Consider the following 20,090-nt stretch of genomic DNA (forward strand, 5'->3'; position numbering starts at 1 on the left):
CTCAATTTACTTAATTTTTCATTTCTTTTCAAACTTTCATTTATTTCCAATTTTAAATTTTTAATTTGAATTTCAAAATCAAAAATTAAATGTTTGAAAGAAATTTCATTTGCAAAAGATTTTTGTAAAGTCTCTTTTTGTCTAAGAATTTCATCATTTGAAAAGAGACAAACATTTTTCTCAAAAATATTTTCTAATGAAGTCCAAATATCTTTTGCATTGATGCAATTTGAAATTTTGTCAAAAATATTAGGAGTTAAACCACAACACAATAAGATCATTGCCTTTGAGTTCAAGAAAAATAATTTCATATCACCTTCCGTGCATTTTCTTAAAAAAGAAATTCCCTCATCAATGACATCTAAAATGTCATGATCTATGGATTTGAGATAGGCATACATTTGTGCTTTCCAACCTCCATAATTTGTTCCATCAAAGAGTGCAAGAATTAGGGTGGTTCGGCCTTTCTCAAGATTCATATGGATTGTCACAGATCTTTTCTTTTGTAGATTTTTTAAAATTAAAAAATCTCTTGAAGAGCCTTAGCTTTGATATCAAATGAAATATAAGTGTGACAACTCAAGAGGGGGGTGAATTGGTCAATTAGAAATTTTAGGCTTAATTAAGGGAAGATTAAAAATTATTCCATTTAATTAAGCACTAATTAGTCTAACCATTGTTCAAGTAGGTATATCAATAAAGCTAGGGTTTAGACATTCTAATCATGCACATTTAGCTAACCCTTGTTCAAATAAATATTATAATGCTTAGGGGTTTAAACATTTCAATCAAGTGCATTTACTAACCCATGTTCAATCAAAAGCACAAATATAAGTTAGGTTAGAGATAACCAATCGTCACACGTGCAAGAGAAGGAAAGAAAGAGAGAGAGAGAGAGAGATAATGAACACAATGTTAGGATGATCCAAAGCATTCATTTGAAAGGCCCTCACATAGATAGGGTGTGTACAAAAAATCAGCTCCATAGGATCATCCTAACCCATCCAAAAGTAGAGAGCAAAATAGACAGACACCGTTTGCCACAAATCTACTCATTTTTGCCCTCCGCTTTTGGAGGGGTCAGGATGATCCAATGGAGCTGATTTTTGGTACACACCCTATCTATGATGGGGCCTTGCAAATGAGTGGTTTGGATCACCACAAAAAATGTGGGACCCATGTGTTTGGGCCCTCAAGCTTATATAAGCTCAAGCTCACAATCATTTTCCTCATCGAACATATAACGACCTTGTATTTTTCAAACGGCGAGAAATCAGAAAAGTGACGAGAATAGAAAGGCAATTTTAGCGAGGAAAAGCGAGAGACAATTTGAGCTGTTGTTTTTTAAACATGCCCGAACCCTAGACATAAAGCTAAAAAAAAAAAAAAAACTCTTCTCTTTTTCCTCTTCTTTTATATTATTATTGAGTCTCGTCTCATCTCTGCAGAGGTTTTTGCTTTCTACCGGAGAAGATGGTGGAGGGGAAGAAATCATCTTCCGTGTCAGATGTGGGAGCATGGGCAATGAACGTTGTAAGCTCCGTTGGAATTATAATGGCCAACAAGCAGCTCATGTCCCCCAACGGTTATGCTTTCAGCTTCGGTCAGTATCTCTCTCTCAATCAGATCTGAGATCTTTCCTTGTCTTCGCGACTTTACCCGAATTTTGCATCACTTTCATCTCAATTTGTGCTTTTCAGCCATAAATTACACTAGTAATTGCTCCGTTGTTTTAACTGGTTTTGCAATCTCTCTCTCTCTGAACTGAACTGAATCCGACATCTATTTGTAAATCTCCGCCATTCCGATCTGATCGTTCTTCTATAAATCCAATGTGATTTTTTTTTCCCAGTTTGAGCTATTTCAGCCAAGATGCTGTATTGATAGTGTACTCCCTCATTTTGATTGGTACTCTCTGATTTTGGATTGAAACCAATTATTTTCTCTCAGTCCTAACCCTGGACCGAATTTCACTATAGGCCTGTTTGGATTTCAAGAAAAACATTTTTGATGGAAATTTTATCTTTCTACAATTTAGAGGTAAATGATATGATTATTTTTTATTTGGAGGGATATATTATCATAACCCGAAGGTCCCTTCGAGGAGGGATGGTTCAAGTCATCTGTTTCTGTCTGTAGACAAGTAAGAAATTTTAGAAAGATTTTTCCTTTCCCAACTTTTACAGAAAATTCCTACAATCCAAACATGGCCTAATGAGAGGATACTCTACAATGAGCATACTTTCTTTTCTCCTTTACTCAGTTCTCAGATCTGAACATTTCTATTTTGACAGAAATTGATTTTTGTTTGTGCATTCCCTCTGTAAGGCAATTCTTTCTCTAAGGCCCTGTTGTGAGTCCAGTAAGGCAATTCTTTCTCTAAGGCAATTTTTTTCTTATGCCAACCGATTGTGAGTCCAAAACCAATTATTGGACTCAATTTTAAACGTAAGTTGAGTCCAATAATTGGTTTTAGACTCGCATTCAGTTGACATAATCTCAAACGAACAGGGCCTAAATTACTGGACTGTAATCTATTATTTTCCTTTGAAATCATCCTATTGATTTATGTGTGATTTTCTTTTATTTGTGCTTTTTGAGCTGCAAATTGCTTCAGATTGCACTTCCTACATGCATCCTTGGTTGTGGGTTCTCATTGGTTTTCTATCAAATACTGTTTCGCCCTCAAACAGACTATTTTTCTCTAGGATTTCTTCATCTTTCCTTTTGATCTGCACATTGTTTCATGCTTACCTTCTTAAATTTTGTCATATCATTTTTCAGACTTTCAACCGGCATCTGCAACCTTTCTGTTTGATCTGTACCATACCCAATTTCTATCTGTTATGTCTTTTTCTAATTTTTTTTCTGTTGTTATAACTTTTTCATTTTGCGCTTTTCTCCTCCGGCTATGTTTTTTGTCAGCTCTTCTGGGCAATAATTTCTCTTTCATTTCTTTTCTTTTTTTCATTTGTGGAGACTAAATGCAGTGGTGTATTTCTAGTCCTGCTTCTTTGCAGACTCTCGGTTCCATTTTTTCTATTGAATCTAAATTCTTTATAGAAGTTCCTACAAAAGAATCTGATAATTTCCTTTTCAATTTCGTAAAAAACATGTCAATTCCCTTCAATTTGTGTTGTTCCAGTCCTGAATTATTGGAAACCTTAGTTCTGCAATGTATGTAAGCCAATTCTTTCTGTAAAGCTCTGCCTTACAGTCATCTTTCCATAATTAATCCCTTGTTTTGATCTTTCCAGCCATGATGACATTTTGTAAATTTTCTCTTATATTGATACTTCTAACCACAATCTTTTCTTTTCATCTCTCTCTTCTGAATTTTCTGCCCACCATATTACGCTTGATGCCCTTTGATCGGCAACTCTCTCGAAGTTGTATTGAATTTTATTTTTTTCATGTAAAGACCTTTCCTAGTGAATCGTCTTCTTCAATAATTTTTTTCATTTCGTGCTTTCTGCCCACCATTTTAAGCTCGATCCCTTTGACTGGAATCTGACTCTCGAAGTTGTATTGGATTTTATTTTTTCATGTAAAGCCTTTCCCAATGAATCATCCTCGTCAATACTTTCTTCATTTTGTGCTTTGTGAGCCGGCCACTTTACCAAAAAAATGATGTGCAGACGACACGAGAAATTCGCTGTGTTAGTTTTCTAATGTGAAACAGATCTGGGAAAAAGGAATCAAGAACTGCAGTTACTTGTGAAGGGGATCAGGTTACCTGCCTAGTATGTTAGCTCCCAATTGCTTCGTACTTCACTTCTCTGATGCATTCTTGAGCATTGCATTCTGGCCGTTTAACCAGTTCTACTGTCTTTGTTTGCTTTTGTATTGAAAACAATTTCAATTGTAATCCATTAAAACAACAATTTCTCATGTAATTCTGTATCTTATGGATCATTCTCTGTAAAGTTCTCTATATTTTATACATTTTGAGTGCAAATTGCTTTAAATTGAATCTTTTGAACCTGTCCTTGGGTGTCCTTTTTCGGTATTTTAATCAGTTCTACAATCTCTGTATTTAGTTTGGAATGATGCAGCTTCTTTCCATATATCTTCACATTTTCTATCTCTTCACATCTTATCCTTTTTCTTTTCTGTAAATTGTTCTCATTCTTCTGTGACTTACCATAATTTACTAGTCAGTGTGTCTTCTTTTCACTTAAAAATCATTACTGAAGTATCTCCATTTTGCTTCGGAGTGTAAATTTTGTCTTCCTTTTATTCATTATTATGTATGCTTAATCTTGTTTAATGTTTCAGCCACAACTTTAACTGGATTCCACTTTGCTGTGACTGCATTGGTCGGTTTGGTTTCCAATGCCACCGGTTATTCTACATCGAAACACGTTCCTCTATGGGAGCTTCTATGGTTCTCAATTGTTGCTAATATGTCCATCACTGGGATGAACCTCAGCCTTATGCTCAATTCCGTGGGATTTTATCAGGTCTGGGTTACTTAAAACATCAGACCTCACATAGAAGTTGAATTTTAACTGTCCAGATATGGTAGTGATTGCTGCTAAATTTGTGATATAGATTTCAAAGCTTAGCATGATTCCTGTGGTCTGCATAATGGAATGGATCCTTCATGGCAAAAATTACTCAAGAGAGGTGAAGATTGCTGTGGTTGTAGTTGTCGTAGGTGTGGGTGTCTGTACGGTAACAGATGTAAAAGTGAATGCCAAGGGTTTTCTTTGTGCCTGTGTAGCAGTCCTCGCTACATCCTTGCAGCAAATTGTAAGTAGTTTTTTCTTTGTTTGCGTTGATCTTTTCTACTGAAGGAATTTCTTTCTTGTCTGATTAATCTGTGAATTCAGCTGCATTGTGATCGGGATTATATTCAAGTTTCTTATTATGATAATGATATGAGGATGCCTAGAGAGGGCATCAGGACAGCCACTCCTTGCTCACTGTGAACGTGAGCCAGACTGCTGACCATTGCGCGTGGTGCGTAAGGAGTGGCAGTCCCAACCCTAATATCTTGGCATCCTCCAAGCATTCCTCTTATTATTATTTTGCTAATTGTGTGCATAAATTTTATTCAATACTTACACTATCATTCAGTATATTGATTTTTTTAGGTCATGGTTTTCTTTTGTTGATGTAGGCATGTGTAATTGCCTAATTTAGTAATTTTCTGCATACTTGTTCTTTTTATTTTATAATGTTATTTTCAGACCTGATTTTAGTAATATATTATTATAAAAGTTGTGCTTGATTTTGTGTAAGAATCTTAGCATGGGTCTCCGTCGTTACCTTCAAACTCCATGGTGCTTTCACATAACTTCTATTTGACATTTTTTCGAAAAAAAAAAACTCAGATAATGAATACTACAAACTGAACCTAGACAAGCTAGATAGAAAAATAAACAGAACAAACAAAACACAAAAAGCTGCCACTAGCCTTCCTACAGAATAGACATCTTGTCCAACACAACTAAATCAGTACATTCAACTGCTAAGTTTGCTAACTTATCAGCTCTATGGTTCCCTTCACAATTGTTAGAGGAAATACTTTCCACTCACTTGGATAAGCGATTCTTCAAATTAATGTTTCAAAACGTGAATGCTAGACAAAATTCAGCCAAAGTAAACCCTCGATGACTTTTCACGGCACTATTGAGTTCTTTGTTGACACAGTCATAACTCAGGAGAGTCAAAGGAGTTTTCATCGACTTGGTCAGACAAGAACTCGCTCTATAGGTAAAAGGAAGTCAAATTGGGCGAGTCGACGATTGATGCGGGTATTTTTGAAACAGTAGTTTTTTTTTTTTTTTGAATGATTTAATTTCCTTCAGTTTTGAAAAAATGGTTCATATCATTAAATGCACTCCTCTTTCACCAAGGGAGAGGACTCTCAAGTTTTGGCCATCTCATTATCATCAATCAGTCATTTTCAATCTTTAAATGCATTTATTCACATAATTGTTTATGAATGATGAAATTTATTAATAAAAAAGCGTAGCTTGCCCACCGAGCCACTCTTGTATAGGAAACCTCCCTTGAGCCACATTGGTAGCTTCCCTCAAATTTTGCAAAAATGAAGCATCAATATATGAACAATCGTCCATGGAGCTAGACTGTCCTTTGTTGACCAGCAATAACATTGAGGAGTAACTCTCCGCCACCAATTTTCCTTCTAAATCACGACAAAAAATTTAATGTCTGGTAAGAAGAACCAACACCTTGACTTTATTGTAAGCTTTTATCCCTACTCTACGCAAGTAGACTCCCAGCACCTCTTCACCATCATTCCTAAAAGAAGTGCTGATGCTTACAACACTTAGATTGTCTAATGAGATATTGTGATTTTAAAAATGTAATATGTTTGATATGATATCTCGATATGGTTAAAGACATGGATAAGGTGTCAGAGGTATGGCTGTCCATTTTTTCAAAATCCTAGGCACAAATACAAATACCGGTTAAGTGTTAAAAAAAAGAAATAGAAAACTTCACTAGATTTAACTTAAAAAACGAGATTAGTAAATATTTATTGGTTACAATATCTACAAGACACATGTAACATTAACAAACACAAAACAATATAGTTGATACGACTTGTGTTCTTTATATTTAAAGCAGGATCACTAGTTCGAAAACTAGATGTATCCATGGAGTACTCAATGTCGGTTAGGTATTCTATTGTGTCGGACATGATACATTAAACCTATTCAATATCCTGTTACCTATGTAGTGAATCTCCTCATCATTGGTCTACTATCCTTTCGCTGCCCTTTCCAGCTCTGATAGTCTTGGACTGATATTCCCAGAATTCCTTTCCCACAAGAGCCTAATGGATGGCAAGCATTTAATCCCATTTTCTAAGGTCTTTTTTTGTAGCTGCCCTAAACTTGTCAAACCATTCAGAGTTATAGATAAGTTGTATAGGAGTTTCTGAATCGTGTTTGCTATAATAGGAAACTCATTTTGTTGGGTCAGGTTTTATAGCATAAGGGCTGTGCAGTAGGTTACACACATGGTCTAGTAATAGTTGATATTTGATCTATAATTTCTTTTCTATAGATTTATAACTAGGGTCACTATTAGTTATAAACTCCATGATATTCTCCGGATCTATTTCTATAACAATGGAATAAAAAAAGGAAAATAAGCATTCTTAACCATGCAAGATGCAATGAATTTTAGGAAACCAACTCCTTTAGATAAGAAACTAAAAAGTTGAGTAATAAAGATTATTTTGTATCCGTCAATCCAACATCCATAATACTACAACCATTGAATTTTCATGAGAATTTGATCTCAGCCAAGTAATTGTGTATCTTATAATACTGCATCAAACATTGGTTGTCAATACGGAGAGGTGGCAACATTAAAATCGAGGTTGGTATCATAACAAAGCATGCCAACCATCATGTCATCTCATCTCGATCAACGATACCTTCCTTTTTCAAAGCACTTTTTTTGCTTGGTTGGTGTTCTGGGGTCGTTCGTGGTGGAAAACATTGTTTCAACCCCACAACATTATCATCCTCATCTTCCCCTTCCCCTTCAACTTCTACTGTCGCACTATGTGGTTTACCAACCTCTGCCATAAAATCTAGATTTTCTATTCTGTATGATTCTAAAAGTTTTGAAACTCCATTTTACTTTTTTTCATTCACTTTAACACATGCTAGATGTTCTTTTAATCGGTAATACATCCACCCGATATAACTTTGTCGCAAAATATGCAAATTGTTTGATTTCGTTTACCCCACACCGGTGTATTATAAGCTAATTCCAGGTCATCGGATCTATCGGGGGCGGAACCAATGGATTAGACTCCTTTGGAGGGTCCCACAATCATCTTTTTATTTTTGAATGGTCATCCCATACTCATGTTGTTCTTTAAACTTAATTGAAATTGCAAAGAAAAGAATAATACAACTAAAAGAAATCTGAAAGAATGCAAATAAAACATAAAATGTAGTATTTTTTTATTTTTTTTATAAAATGTCCATGAAAATTTTCTAGAGGATTCATTAGCCGACCCCAACTAGTTTGGGACAAAGGCTTAGTTGAGTTGAGTTGATTTTTATAAAATGTAGTATACTTATATGGGGTACCTCTTTCGAATATACAGTTTTGAAGAAAGAAAATACTCTTCCGGGCCTCCTCATGGTGTAAAGTTCTTTGGAAGTAGAACCATAAATGCAAATGCAAATAAACCTGGAATAATGATAATAAAATGATTTGAGGAAGATACAAGTGTTGAAGAAATGGAAAGTTTGATGGGTTTTTATAGCCCTCATTGTTTTTTTGGTTGGGTGGGGTTGTGGGATAAAGGACGCAAAAACCCTTCTAACAACTATTAAATGGTCAAAAAGGTAAAAAACTTATACGTAAAGTAATAGCCGATGGGGGCTGGGGGAGGGCAAAATTCTATTTTAAAAAAAAAACATACGGTTCCTAACGAAACAGAGTAGATCAAAATGAATTTTTGATGTGATCCTACCCTTGGATCTTCATTTTATTTGTTTTTTTTGGCACATTTATTGGACCATTTATTCATTATTTTGATAGCCTAGATGTGGGGGATATCCGCATATTCTAGGGCCCACACATTGCACACAACTTAGACCTTTATCTTAATAGTTTTCATTAGGATTGACTCTTTTACCCTTAGTGCATATTTTCCTGTGTTGTAGGACGGGTAGATCAGTCTTTATGCATAACTTAAGTCAGTTAAGTTATGACTTATTTTTATTGGTTGATATTGGGGCTCACATGACATAGGATATAAAAGAGAGTGGTGGAGGAGAAATAACCCTAATTTTGAGAGTTTAAAAAAAAAACGTGAATAGCAAAGGGAACCGACGGCCTCTTCTCCTCCATGCCTAGGGCGTCAATCGCTCTCCTCTCTCCATGTGGTAGGTTTCTCTCTCTCCCTACCTCTCTTTCCTCCCTCTCTTCTCTCTTCCCTTGCTTCTCTTCACCAATCATCTTCTCTTTGATCATCTTCTCCTTCATCTTCTTCTCAAAACCTTCTATTTCTTGATCTTTCTACCTTTTCTTTCTCTCATTTCTTCTTCTTCTCTGTTCTGTCTCTATTTTCACCCCTCCAAACCCTCTTCCTGCTTGTTTCCCATCATCTTCCTTTTCTTTCTTCTTTCCTACGAACTTTTCACCTCTCTTTTGCCTTCTCTTGATTTTCCCCTTGGAGGTTCCCTACTTGAAGAACACACCGACGGACTTCTCCACCGCTCCTTTTGGCATCTTTCAAGCTTTTGGGTTGAGGTATTGCTGCGTTTATTGGGTAAGATCGTTTTAGTATGCTCAAAACCCCTTTCTTGACTATTTAGACCTTTAGTTCATGGTAGGTTTTCAGTTTTCACCTTTACCCCTTAGTAGTGATCTAGGTTGTTTCTTCACCCTAAATAAGTCCTTTGGGCCCTAGATTTATTGACTTAAGTTTCTGGACAGCAAGCATAATAAATCTGATTTTTCAGTTTTGTGAACCCTTTCATGTCTTGTTAATGCTGGGGACTTTTATATTCAATTACTATTTGATTTAGCATCTCGCATTGATTTCTATCTTTAAGGCTAACTTTACATGGGTTTTCTTGGCTGAAACTAACTGCTACTGTTCACTTATTTATTTGGGCATGACATGGCTATTGAAACTTGAAATATTAATCCCCATGATCTCCATTTAGATCTTGGTTGTTGTCGCAAACCCTCCCGGGCTTTGCACCAATTTTTGAGCAGAATGTTTTGTTACACCTATTTGTACTCTAATTTCCATTGATACGAAATGTTTCGTACATTTCGGACGAAACTTTTATGCCATGGACTAAAGAAGTAACTGCAGCTGAGAAATACCACCCACTCCATCTTCAAATATAATGATGTCATCCCCATAATAAGTAATATAGTGTTCCCCGCTATGCTGTGAAGAGTGAATAGTTAAGCCATTCTGATGAAACTTGTTGATGACAATAGCTTCCCTGAACTTGTCAAGCCAATCAGGAGGGGCTTGTCTAAGTCCATAGAAGGGTGGTTGAGGATGGTGGAGGATTCACGTAAGTTTTACAATTCTCCATGCAAGAAAACATTCTTAACGTCCATCTGAAATACTAGCCGATGACAAGTGGATGCTATGGCAATGAGAGTGTGAATTGACTCAGACATTACCCAAGTAATTCTGCATTCACCCTTGTGTAAACACATGATATATACAATGATGGAAAGGCCACGCCAGTGTCTAATCCCCCCTATTGTATTGTACATGATGGGCCCCTACCAATATTTTAGTAACCTTAAATGTCCTCATCACATATTGTACTTTTGAAGTTGTGGTTCGGTTCTACCTTTGGAACTGAGGTTTAGGCTGCCCCACAGCTTGCCAAGAGTATGATTGCTGGGCTTGTCTTGATTGCTATAAGACCCAGGGATGGATGGATGGTATAAGTAACTACTGCAGACGGAAACCTATGCTTTTGCATTGGAGGGGACGGACAGGCTGATAAACACCTCTCAAGGATCATCAAATATGCTACTTATCTCATGCCGATTTGTCATTTCCTTTCCCATACTTGGGGTTTTCAAACTAGGGCTCGTTGCCAAAGGGGTCCATGCGAGCATTCATGCAGCGGTGATGCCACACATTTGTGCATATTTTTTTGCAAAATGTGTTCCCCACTCATGCATGCAAATTTACTAGCATGTTATACTCACTTCTATGAGATGCATGTCTTAAAGCTCAATGAGTTGAGTCAGTTGACTGAGAAAACTAGAGGTGACTTCGACTCGATCAGGGCTAAAGTCATTTTTCCGTGCCTTAGACCATGTAAAAATCAATTTCAAAACTTGGAAAGAATTAAGGCTCTGTTTCTTTCGACGTAAAAATGGACGTAAAATTATTTTTTTGCCCATTTTTAAAACATAAAACAAATTTTGCTTCCAAAGAAACGGAGCCTAAAGAACCTATATCTGTAATTTAAAGACTAAGAGCTTGGGAAGAATCAAGTCTTGGATTTTAAAACATGTCCCGTGTAACAATTACTTGTGCACCCCTGCCCACTACTGGATCTTATAAAGAAACTTCTGGTTTCATATTTTTTATATGCATTGCATGCTAGTAGATCTTGTAGTTTAGAACTATGTCTTATCCTCCAAAGTCTGATCTTGCACTCTCAATTGCAGTCAATTGGCTCCTTACAGAAGAAATACTCTATTGGCTCTTTTGAATTGCTGAGCAAGACAGCTCCAATACAAGCCATTTCTCTTCTCTTGTTTGGGCCTTTCATAGATTACTATCTCAATGGTCAATTCATTTCAAATTACAAGTTTTCTTCAGCTGCAATTGTAAGTCATCACTACTTTGTTAACTTTCACTTTGTACCTTTCCATTTATTTCTTTCTATACTTAACACTTGCGAGTGGCTCAGGTTTTCATACTCCTCTCATGCTCTCTGGCTGTATTCTGCAATGTGAGCCAATACCTCTGCATTGGCCGATTCTCGGCGGTCTCATTCCAGGTGTTAGGACACATGAAAACTGTATGTGTGCTCATGTTAGGCTGGCTGTTGTTTGATTCTGAACTGACGCTGAAAAATATCCTTGGGATGGCTATAGCAGTCCTTGGAATGGTGATTTACAGTTGGGCTGTGGAGATTGAGAAGCGAGCTAAAGAGAGTCTATCCGAAGAGGATATTAGGCTGTTGAAGGATGGGATGGAAAACACATTTTCTAAGGATACTGAACTCGGAGAATCAAAAGCTTAAGCATTCCTCCCCGCCAAAGGAGCATATTTTTACTTCAGCTTATGGATGGGGGCAAACTGGCTGCCAAAGCTGTATTTCAATTAACCGAAAATTCTTTCTTTTTTTGTGCAGATGGGGAAGAAGCAGTGTGGGGAGGTGGGGATATGTAAAATTTATCTGTTCTAAGTGTTATTGCCTTGGGATTTTTTATGTTCTATTCATTTTTTGTTGCAGGGGTGGAGCATCTCAACAAACCCAGTTATATTTTATATGCAACAAAAGAATAGTAAATTCTTTTCTTTTTTATGATGAAAGTGTTAGTGTTTGTAATATTCTTCTATTCGTATTGAATGGCTGATCCCGATGGATTAAATGACTGCTGACCGGAGTCTGGTTCCCGATCATGCGTGTATTTGCCCACCAAGAAACCATTGGCTATCACTTACAAAGCTATTTTGATTACTCATAAGATAGCCCAAGCTATATGCTTGAGCAAAACAAAAAATTTGTAACATTTTCAATATGACTTGCGACAATTCATCGAGCAATAATAATATTGTGAAGAATGAAAATTTGTAGAAAAATAATTATTAAATAATTTTAAGATAAGAAAAAATAACCTGATTTAGTTAGATAAATTGCTAGTAATTTTCAATGTTCATGTTCATATCATTTTTAAGTATTTTTTATTTTTATTTCACCCTTTTAATAACTAACTATTATTTTTATTTTTTTTATATCAAAACAATCTCCTAGATAACACTGGTAACAATATTAATACAAGTGAGAACAGTTCATATTATGTCTAACAACAATTATTCATCTAGCAGTAATAATAGGGCAGTGATATTCCTCCTCCCCCTTAATAGATACCGTTAGGATATATGAAGGGGGGGAGGTGCAACCGTTAACTTCAAATGCTTTAAAAGTTAACGATTTCTGTTGGGTGGGGGGTGGGGGGGTGATATCCATCAGAGGGGGGAAAATATCATTGCCCTAATAATATTATAAAAAACACATATGAGAAACTAGAGAAAGTACTAATGAAGAATAAAAAAGGAAACTATTACAAATCCGACAACACTCAATCCATTAACAAACTTTTTACCAAGATACAATACAAAAAGAAATTAACGAAGACGCTTAATACGATGCTCAAGTGATGTGGATCTAGGGAGCGGCATCGAAAGAGTTTTCACACAAGAAAATTACAGCCGATATAGATGATATTTTCATGGGGAAAATTCAAGAAAACAAGCAGAAAATGGCTATTTGTATGACAAAATTGCAGATCTAATGAAAATAAAAAAGAATTTTCTTCATTTCTACTTGGAATTCACAAGTAGAGAGGTAGAGGAAAGAGAATTCTTACAATTAAGAAGTTTCCTTGCTAATCCATGAAGAAATCCCCAGAGTACACAACAACCTCCCTCCAAACCCACTTCAAAAAGAATCCATCTAAAAGCTTCCCACATGCCACCCACTATTTCCTATTTATAGAGAGAAAGGTGGGGTCTAGAAGTTTGCACTTGCCTTCAACCACCTTCACCCTCCTTATTACAATTACCTCCTATATCACACTCTATTTACAAGAATGCCCTCACCATAAAGCCTCTCAAACACTCCAAAAATTATATAAAGGCTACTAGTAAACTACGACCCATTTATCTACGAAACCCCAGGTCTTTGACTGGGAACCCGGCCCACATCATTCTCCCCCCCCTAGAAAAGAGCTTGCCCTCAAGCTCGACTCTGCTGTGAAGGAGGCGTAGACTCAAGTCGGGGCATGCAGGGATGTCGTCCCTCGCTAACCGGCCAAAGGCGATATGATGTCAATGCCGGGGTCGAAGACAAAATTGGCCAAATCAAGGCCCGTTATCCGGGGGCCGTTAGTTTGCCATGGTATGAACCTCAGAGCGTGTATCCACTACCACCACAAACCAACCAGTGGTGGGTCATGGCTATCCCTGTCCACAAATGATCTGCTCATCTCTGCTTGCCATAACTCCATGAAAACATTAGTGCTTTGCTGTAAACCCTGCTCAAGAAACAGATCAACCAATGTCCTGGTGAACTCCAAACTATCCACCCAAATGCTCATAATAACCCGTTGTCTCTATAGACTCTATCTCTAGCTCCCGTGGACATGATCTCACCCTGATCTGATGCCTTTGCAGCTGAACCCTCAAGAAAAGGCTCAATACTCATTGAATCCTCTTTAACCAGACACTTATCGGTCATTGGTTCCTCACCGGGAATCATGTCCTCTATTTGCTCTGTCACTAACTCATCTGCTTCCTCCTCATCATCATCAACAGCATCATCGTCTACATGAGATGGAGGAGAGGAAGCCTCTCTAAGTCTCCGCTCGATGACTAGCCTCTGAAGTGAAAGATGGAACTCCCTCATGGAGGCCTCATATCGAAGCTCTCTCTCCATGTTATTATCTATACCATAAGATGCAGAAATAGCAAGTTGAGATTGTGAAAAGCTTCCCAACTGATGCTCCCATGGTGGTGCCTGGAACTTACCAATTAGTGCATCAGTCAACATTATAGAGTCATATTACTTTGCAGATGCTTTCCATATTCTCAGATCAGCTGGCAAGTATCCAGTTGTACTCCATTTACATAATTGTCTCATAGAAAAGGGCCCTTGGATTTTCCCAGATGGATCCTGATAGTGCCACATTTTATCCATATCAGACCTTTTCTAGCAAAACAAATCTTGACCGGCTACTATGGTTGCAACTGGTCAACCAAGAAATTCTCTGCTTCACTGCACCTTAGAATGGTTGAAGGATTGAATGGAAACTTTCAGTTCAGTTTACTACAAACTGAAGTGGCTAACAACTTTCTGATCAAGGATTAACAATAGCCAGTCATCAACTATTCGGCATTAAACCTCCTTGGCGTCAACTAGTAATTCAAGAGGAACTTGCAAGAATTCTGCTTCAGAACTCTATGAGTTCTTGGTCTTTACTGCGTGATTCCCTTACAGGACCTGAATCCTCTATCAAGCGAGCTATAGGCCTTCACTAAAGCATCACTAACAATAAAGTCAAGCAACTTCCAAGACCCAAAGTAAAGTTTACAAGCCCATATGTGACAAATCGTATGTATCTCAGAAACAATTCCTTAATCACTGATTTCAACAAAAACACTTTAGTGATTCTTCTTCGCCAGCATAAACTCAGACAGAAGTCAACTTGGTGTCCTTCAGGTCTAGGCTACTAACATTCTAATGTTCAAATCAAGGCAGCAGAGAAACACGTTTCTGTGCTCTAACCAAATTATGACACCAAGTTCTGGGCTTTAACAAAGTCAGAACATGTATTGAACACTTGTCAAGTGCCGACCTAAGGCCTTCTTGTCATCAACCAACCCAAAACCCTTCTGGTCTTCCAATGAATTTAACGTTGCTTACAACTTCACATTCAACAGATAGCTATTACACACAACACATGGCATTCAAAACCACGAAGAATGAGGACCTGCTCGATGCCAATTGATGACAGAGAAGGTATGCTGAAGCATTAAGCTGGTTTGCAAGATAAGCTCTAAGATCATGTGAAGTAGTTGTTCAGGAATTGACAGTTAGCACTAAACATCAAATGAGGGATTTGCTTTACTAGAGTGGGCCCCTTTGTTCGAGATTTATTTTTTTAAGGCCTTTGAACAAAATGATATGCCGGCAAAGTATGCAAGACACAATATAATAAAGCTAGATTTAACTCAATCTAGAGCCTCTTAATAGCAACAATTGGGCATCACCTCACATAATTTGTGAGTTCATCAAATGCACTATAGAAGTCTGATCGCCTCCCCACAAGTGGTGATCATAAAGCATATTTGAGCTAACTATCCTTTCACATAACTCCTTGAATTTAAAGTCCAACAATGAATCAGGATTATTGGCTATCCCAATGTGATTTCCAAATGTTCAATGTGATTGAAATTTGTCAAAAATCACTAACACTGGCATCTTACCAGAGAGATTACGTGCTCTACCTCATTTAATCATGAAATCAAAGCATTCCTTGGGTAAATTCGAGATGAATAGGAGATTGAAAGGTGACTTAAAGAGAAAGGGATAATCAGCTCAGGAAACACATGGAACGGATCTTTTATAAACACCTTGCAGATCGTGCTTTCATTCCTTGATAGCTGCTAGTGGATTTTTTGTTTCTTGTTGGAATCTCCTTCAAGCTTAAGCTAATCTTCATCCAAGCTTTAAATTCTGATTTCTAGCTTGGAGGACTTTCATGTGACTCTTAGTGACCAGTTTTTTTTTCCCAAAATTAGAAGTCGGCTTGCAGGAATGATGCACGAATGAAGGACTGAGTTGTATTTATTAACATTCAGATGCTACGAAACTTCAAAGATGTCTCCATATAGGATTTTAGAATCAGATCCAGCCATTGAGGCTGATATACTCCAAGAAATAGGTATTTTGACAGATCTTGCTTGGAAAAGAAAATCGATTTGAAGATCAATATGAGGGCATCAATTCCAAATGGATTTCTTGATTTGCTTGTAGGTTCAGAACTGGAATAAGGTTTTTAATTCCAAATCTTAAAAGATAGGCGCAACAGGATCTTGAAAGAGCACGGATCTGAATTTTCATGCAAGAGGTGAAATTGAAATAATCCTTCTTGATGCAAAGTTAGAACTCAGGAGTGTGTAACGAAAGAAATTGCCCCGTTGGTGAAGAAAATTGCAGAATCAGTTTCAGAAGAACAGATCTGAGCCAAATTATTCTAGATCTTTACAGAGAAATTTAAAATCTTGATAATTCTTTTTGGGAAAAGAAACTTAGGAAAGGTTGTTGGAGCAATGCTAACTACATATCATGAAGATTCCATACTTTGCAAATGACATCAAGAGGTGAAACGAACTGACTAGTCTTGGGCAGGATGGATAGGAAGAAAGCTGAGAAGTTTCTCCAGCTTTGCTCTGATACCAATTTTGATGTGGATCTAAAGAGCGGCAACGAAAGAGTTTTCACACAAGAAACTTACAACAGATATAGATGATATTTTCATGGGGAAAATTCAAGAAACAAGCAGAAAATGGCTATTTATATGACAAAATTACAGATCTAAGGAAAATAAAAAGGAATTTTCTTCATTTCTACTTGGAATTCACAAGTGAATAGGTAGAGGAAAGAGAACTCTTACAAATTAAGAAGTTTCCTTGCCAATCCATGAAGAAATCCCCAAAGTACACAACAACCGCCCTCCAAACTCCCTCCAAACCCACTTCAAAAAGAATCCATCTAAAAGTTTCCCACATGCCACCCACTATCTCCTATTTATAGAGAGAAAGGTAAGGTCTAGAAGTTTCCACTTACCTCCAACCACCTTCACCCTCCTTATTACAATTACCTCCTATATCACACTCTATTTACAAGAATGCCCTCACCATAAAGCTTCTCAAACACTCCAAAAATTATATAAAGGCTACTAGTAAACTACCACCCATTTATCTACGAAACCCCAGGGCTTTGACCGAGAAACCATTTATCTACTAGTAAACTAACCAGTCTTGGACATGACGGATTGGGAGAAAGCTGAGAAGTTTCTCCAGCTTTGCTCTGATACCAATTTTGATATGGATCTAGGGAGCTGTAAGCCCAAGGGTTCCCATGGGTTCAAACATTCACCTTTTCCTTCTTGTTTTGATGCTAGCAAACTCAAATTGATTAGCATTTATGGACTAATGTGTTGCTTTGAGATGTTGTACTCTATACAGGAATTTGATATGTCATATCGTCATTACATAACTCATCTCAACACATTGCTTGTGGATCCGCACACATAATGATCAAGAGCTTGCAGTCACAGTGAAGACATCACCAGTTAGAGGATGTTCAAAGTCAAGAAGCTCAAGTTCAAGATCTCACAAGTTGCCTAGCAAGTGTCAAGAAGAAGCTTGGAGATGAACTAGCCATTGGTGACACCTCATGTACCTTTCAACATGCATTGAAGATTGGAGGAAGTCACAAGAGCCAAACAAGGTCAAGAAGTTCACTCACAAGCTGAAGAAGTCCAAGAAAGTGCAAAGGAGCAAAGACATTCCAAGAAAACTCTATGGTATACACGTTTAGAATGTATTTAGAGTACTCTTGATTTTATGTTTAAATGCACTTTCAAAAGGTTTTCATACTTAACTTTTTACATCTTTGGAAACCATTAACACACCAAAAAATGTGTTTGAAAATCTAGGACTTAAGCCCAAAGACCATGGCCTAAAATCCCTGAATTTATGTTAAAATGGATTTTCAAACAGGGCCGGTCGACCGGGGCTATCCCGGGCGACCGCGGTAAGGTCGCTGGAAATCCACCACTTGCGAAAATTTAGCGGGCCGGTCGACCGGGGTAAGCCGGGCGACCGCGGAATGGGTTCTGTTGGAACAGATCCATTCCAGCATGGTTTGGGCGGGCGACCGCCAAGGTTCGGTCGACCTCGGATAGGTTTATGAGCCAAAATTTTAATCAAATAGTTAGCTCTCTTAGGGCGACCACCATTGGGTCGGTCGACCGTGACGATGAGAAATTTGAAAATAAAAAAGTGCGCCCGATAGGGGTGGGCGATCGTTGTGGCTCGGTTGACCGCGCTGGTCTTGCAAACTAGCCGTTGGGGCTTACACATGTTGACTTTTTCAACCCAGTTTATTACAGTTTTACCCCGAAACGGTCATATTTTCAAATGGGCTATATACACTATCTAAACCTATCTAAACATGCTTTTGAACATTTTTGAAAGATCAAATTCTATCTTTTTGAGCTTAAACTTTTCTATCAAAAGCTAAACCTCTTTGAACTTGTATTTCCACATCTTATCAAGAGGAACTTCATAGGCTTTACATTTATATGTTTCTTTGGAGTGATTGTGAGCTTACAAAGTTGTAATCCACCTATTAAGAGGCATTGAGAGTTTTTCTTTTTATTTGTTCTTCATTGTAAGAGGGTCTCCGATTCAGCCAGGTAACAAAGGTGAATCATTGTAAGAGGGTCTCTGATTCGGCCCGGTAACTAAGGTGACTCATTGTACGAGGGTCTTCGATTCGGCCTGGTAAGAGAGGAGAATCCGACATAGAGGGAGTATGCCCCCGCAAGGCTTCGTGCAGAAAGGGATTGTCCCCTTTGGAGATTGGAGGAGGTGTTTGTAAGGCTTGAAGGTTTGCCATTGAAGAACCTCATTTTTAGTGGAGTCCCCAATGAGGTAAACTTGGAAGAGTGGAGTAGGTTTTGTGATAGACCGAACCACTATAAATCTTGTGGATGACTCTTCTTCTCCTTCCTCTCTTGCACATGTGGTGATTGGTAAACTCTAACGCTAACTTGTTTTTATGTTTTAAATTGAACAAGGTTTAGTGAATGCATGATAAAGTAATGTATAAACTCTAGCTTTCATTACTATGCTTATTTAAGAAAGGGTTAGACTAATTAGTGCTTAATTAGTGGATTAACTTTTAATCTTCCACCTAATCAAGCGTAAAAATTTTAATTAGCCAATTCACCTCCTCCCTCATGGGTTGTCACACCTGCATTTCAGGAGCGGCAGCGAAAGAGTTTTCATACAAGAAAATTACAGCAGATATAGATGATATTTTCATGAGGAAAATTCAAGAAAACAAGTAGAAAATGGCTATTTGTATGACAAAATTACAGATCTAAGGAAAATAAAAAGGAATTTTCTTCATTTCTACTTAGAATTCACAAGTAGAGAGGTAGAGGAAAGAGAACTCTTACAAATTAAGAAGTTTCCCTGCTAATCATGAAGAAATCCTCAAAGTACACAACAACCTCCCTCCACACTCCCTCCAAACCCACTTCAAAAAGAGTCCATCTAAAAGCTTCCCACATGCCACTTACTATCTCCTATTTATAGAGAGAAAGGTGGGGTCCAGAAGTTATCACTTGCCTCCAACCACCTTCACCCTCCTTATTACAATTACCTCCTATATCACACTCTATTTACAAGAATGCCCTCCCCATAAAGCCTCTCAAACACTCCAAAAATTATATAAAGGCTACTAGTAAACTACCACCCATTTAACTCGAAACCCCAGGGCTTTGACCGGGAACCCATTTATCTACTAGTAAACTAACTAGTCTTGGACATGATGGATCGGGAGAAAGCTAAGAAGTTTCTCCAGCTTTGCTCTGATACAAATTTTGATGTGGATCTAGGGAGCGGCAGCAAAAGAGTTTTCATACAAGAAAATTACAGTAGATATAGATGATATTTTAATGGGGAAAATTCAAGAAAACAAGCAGAAAATGGCTATTTGTATGACAAAATTACAGATCTAAGGAAAATAAAAAGGAATTTTCTTCATTTCTACTTGGAATTCACA

At 37.5% G+C, this 20,090-nt stretch overlaps 2 protein-coding genes across 6 annotated transcripts in view; one reads left to right on the forward strand and one right to left on the reverse strand.

The window, feature by feature from the left end:
* LOC143854635 (uncharacterized) overlaps nt 1-19,214 on the reverse strand; it is a 39,316-nt gene extending 20,102 nt beyond the window's left edge. The window contains exons 1-2 of one of the 5 annotated variants that reach the window (XM_077364690.1): nt 13,099-19,214; nt 5,567-6,157 (exon numbers count right to left, since the gene is read on the reverse strand). In XM_077364690.1, coding sequence (XP_077220805.1) covers nt 13,824-14,279 — 456 coding nt within the window. In that variant the 5' untranslated portion in view covers nt 14,280-19,214 and the 3' untranslated portion in view covers nt 5,567-6,157; nt 13,099-13,823. Of the gene's footprint in view, nt 1-5,566; nt 6,286-6,312; nt 6,421-13,098 lie in introns of those variants that run through there. The other 4 variants (XM_077364699.1, XM_077364708.1, XM_077364713.1 and 1 more) reach the window with 4 other exon arrangements.
* LOC143854627 (UDP-rhamnose/UDP-galactose transporter 2-like) lies at nt 1,246-12,052 on the forward strand. The gene is made up of 6 exons (XM_077364678.1): nt 1,246-1,336; nt 1,449-1,603; nt 4,279-4,463; nt 4,555-4,755; nt 11,167-11,328; nt 11,412-12,052. Exons 2-6 carry the CDS (start codon nt 1,474-1,476, stop codon nt 11,745-11,747), a joined length of 1,014 nt encoding a protein of 337 aa, XP_077220793.1. The 5' UTR covers nt 1,246-1,336; nt 1,449-1,473; the 3' UTR covers nt 11,748-12,052.
* Nucleotides 19,215-20,090: the final 876 nt, after the last annotated feature.

Source organism: Tasmannia lanceolata, unplaced genomic scaffold (assembly GCF_043159265.1).
Source record: "Tasmannia lanceolata isolate RefF3 unplaced genomic scaffold, GAP_Taslan_0.1 ptg000003l, whole genome shotgun sequence".
NCBI classification, from domain to species: Eukaryota; Viridiplantae; Streptophyta; class Magnoliopsida; order Canellales; family Winteraceae; genus Tasmannia; species Tasmannia lanceolata.

Coding starts and splice junctions, on each gene's coding strand:
- LOC143854627 (XM_077364678.1), top strand. CDS start 1,474: ATGGTGGAGGGGAAGAAATCATCTTCCGTGTCAGATGTGGGAGCATGG. Junction 4,464..4,554: donor ATTCCGTGGGATTTTATCAG/GTCTGGGTTACT, acceptor TTTGTGATATAG/ATTTCAAAGCTTAGCATGAT. Junction 11,329..11,411: donor AGTTTTCTTCAGCTGCAATT/GTAAGTCATCAC, acceptor CGAGTGGCTCAG/GTTTTCATACTCCTCTCATG.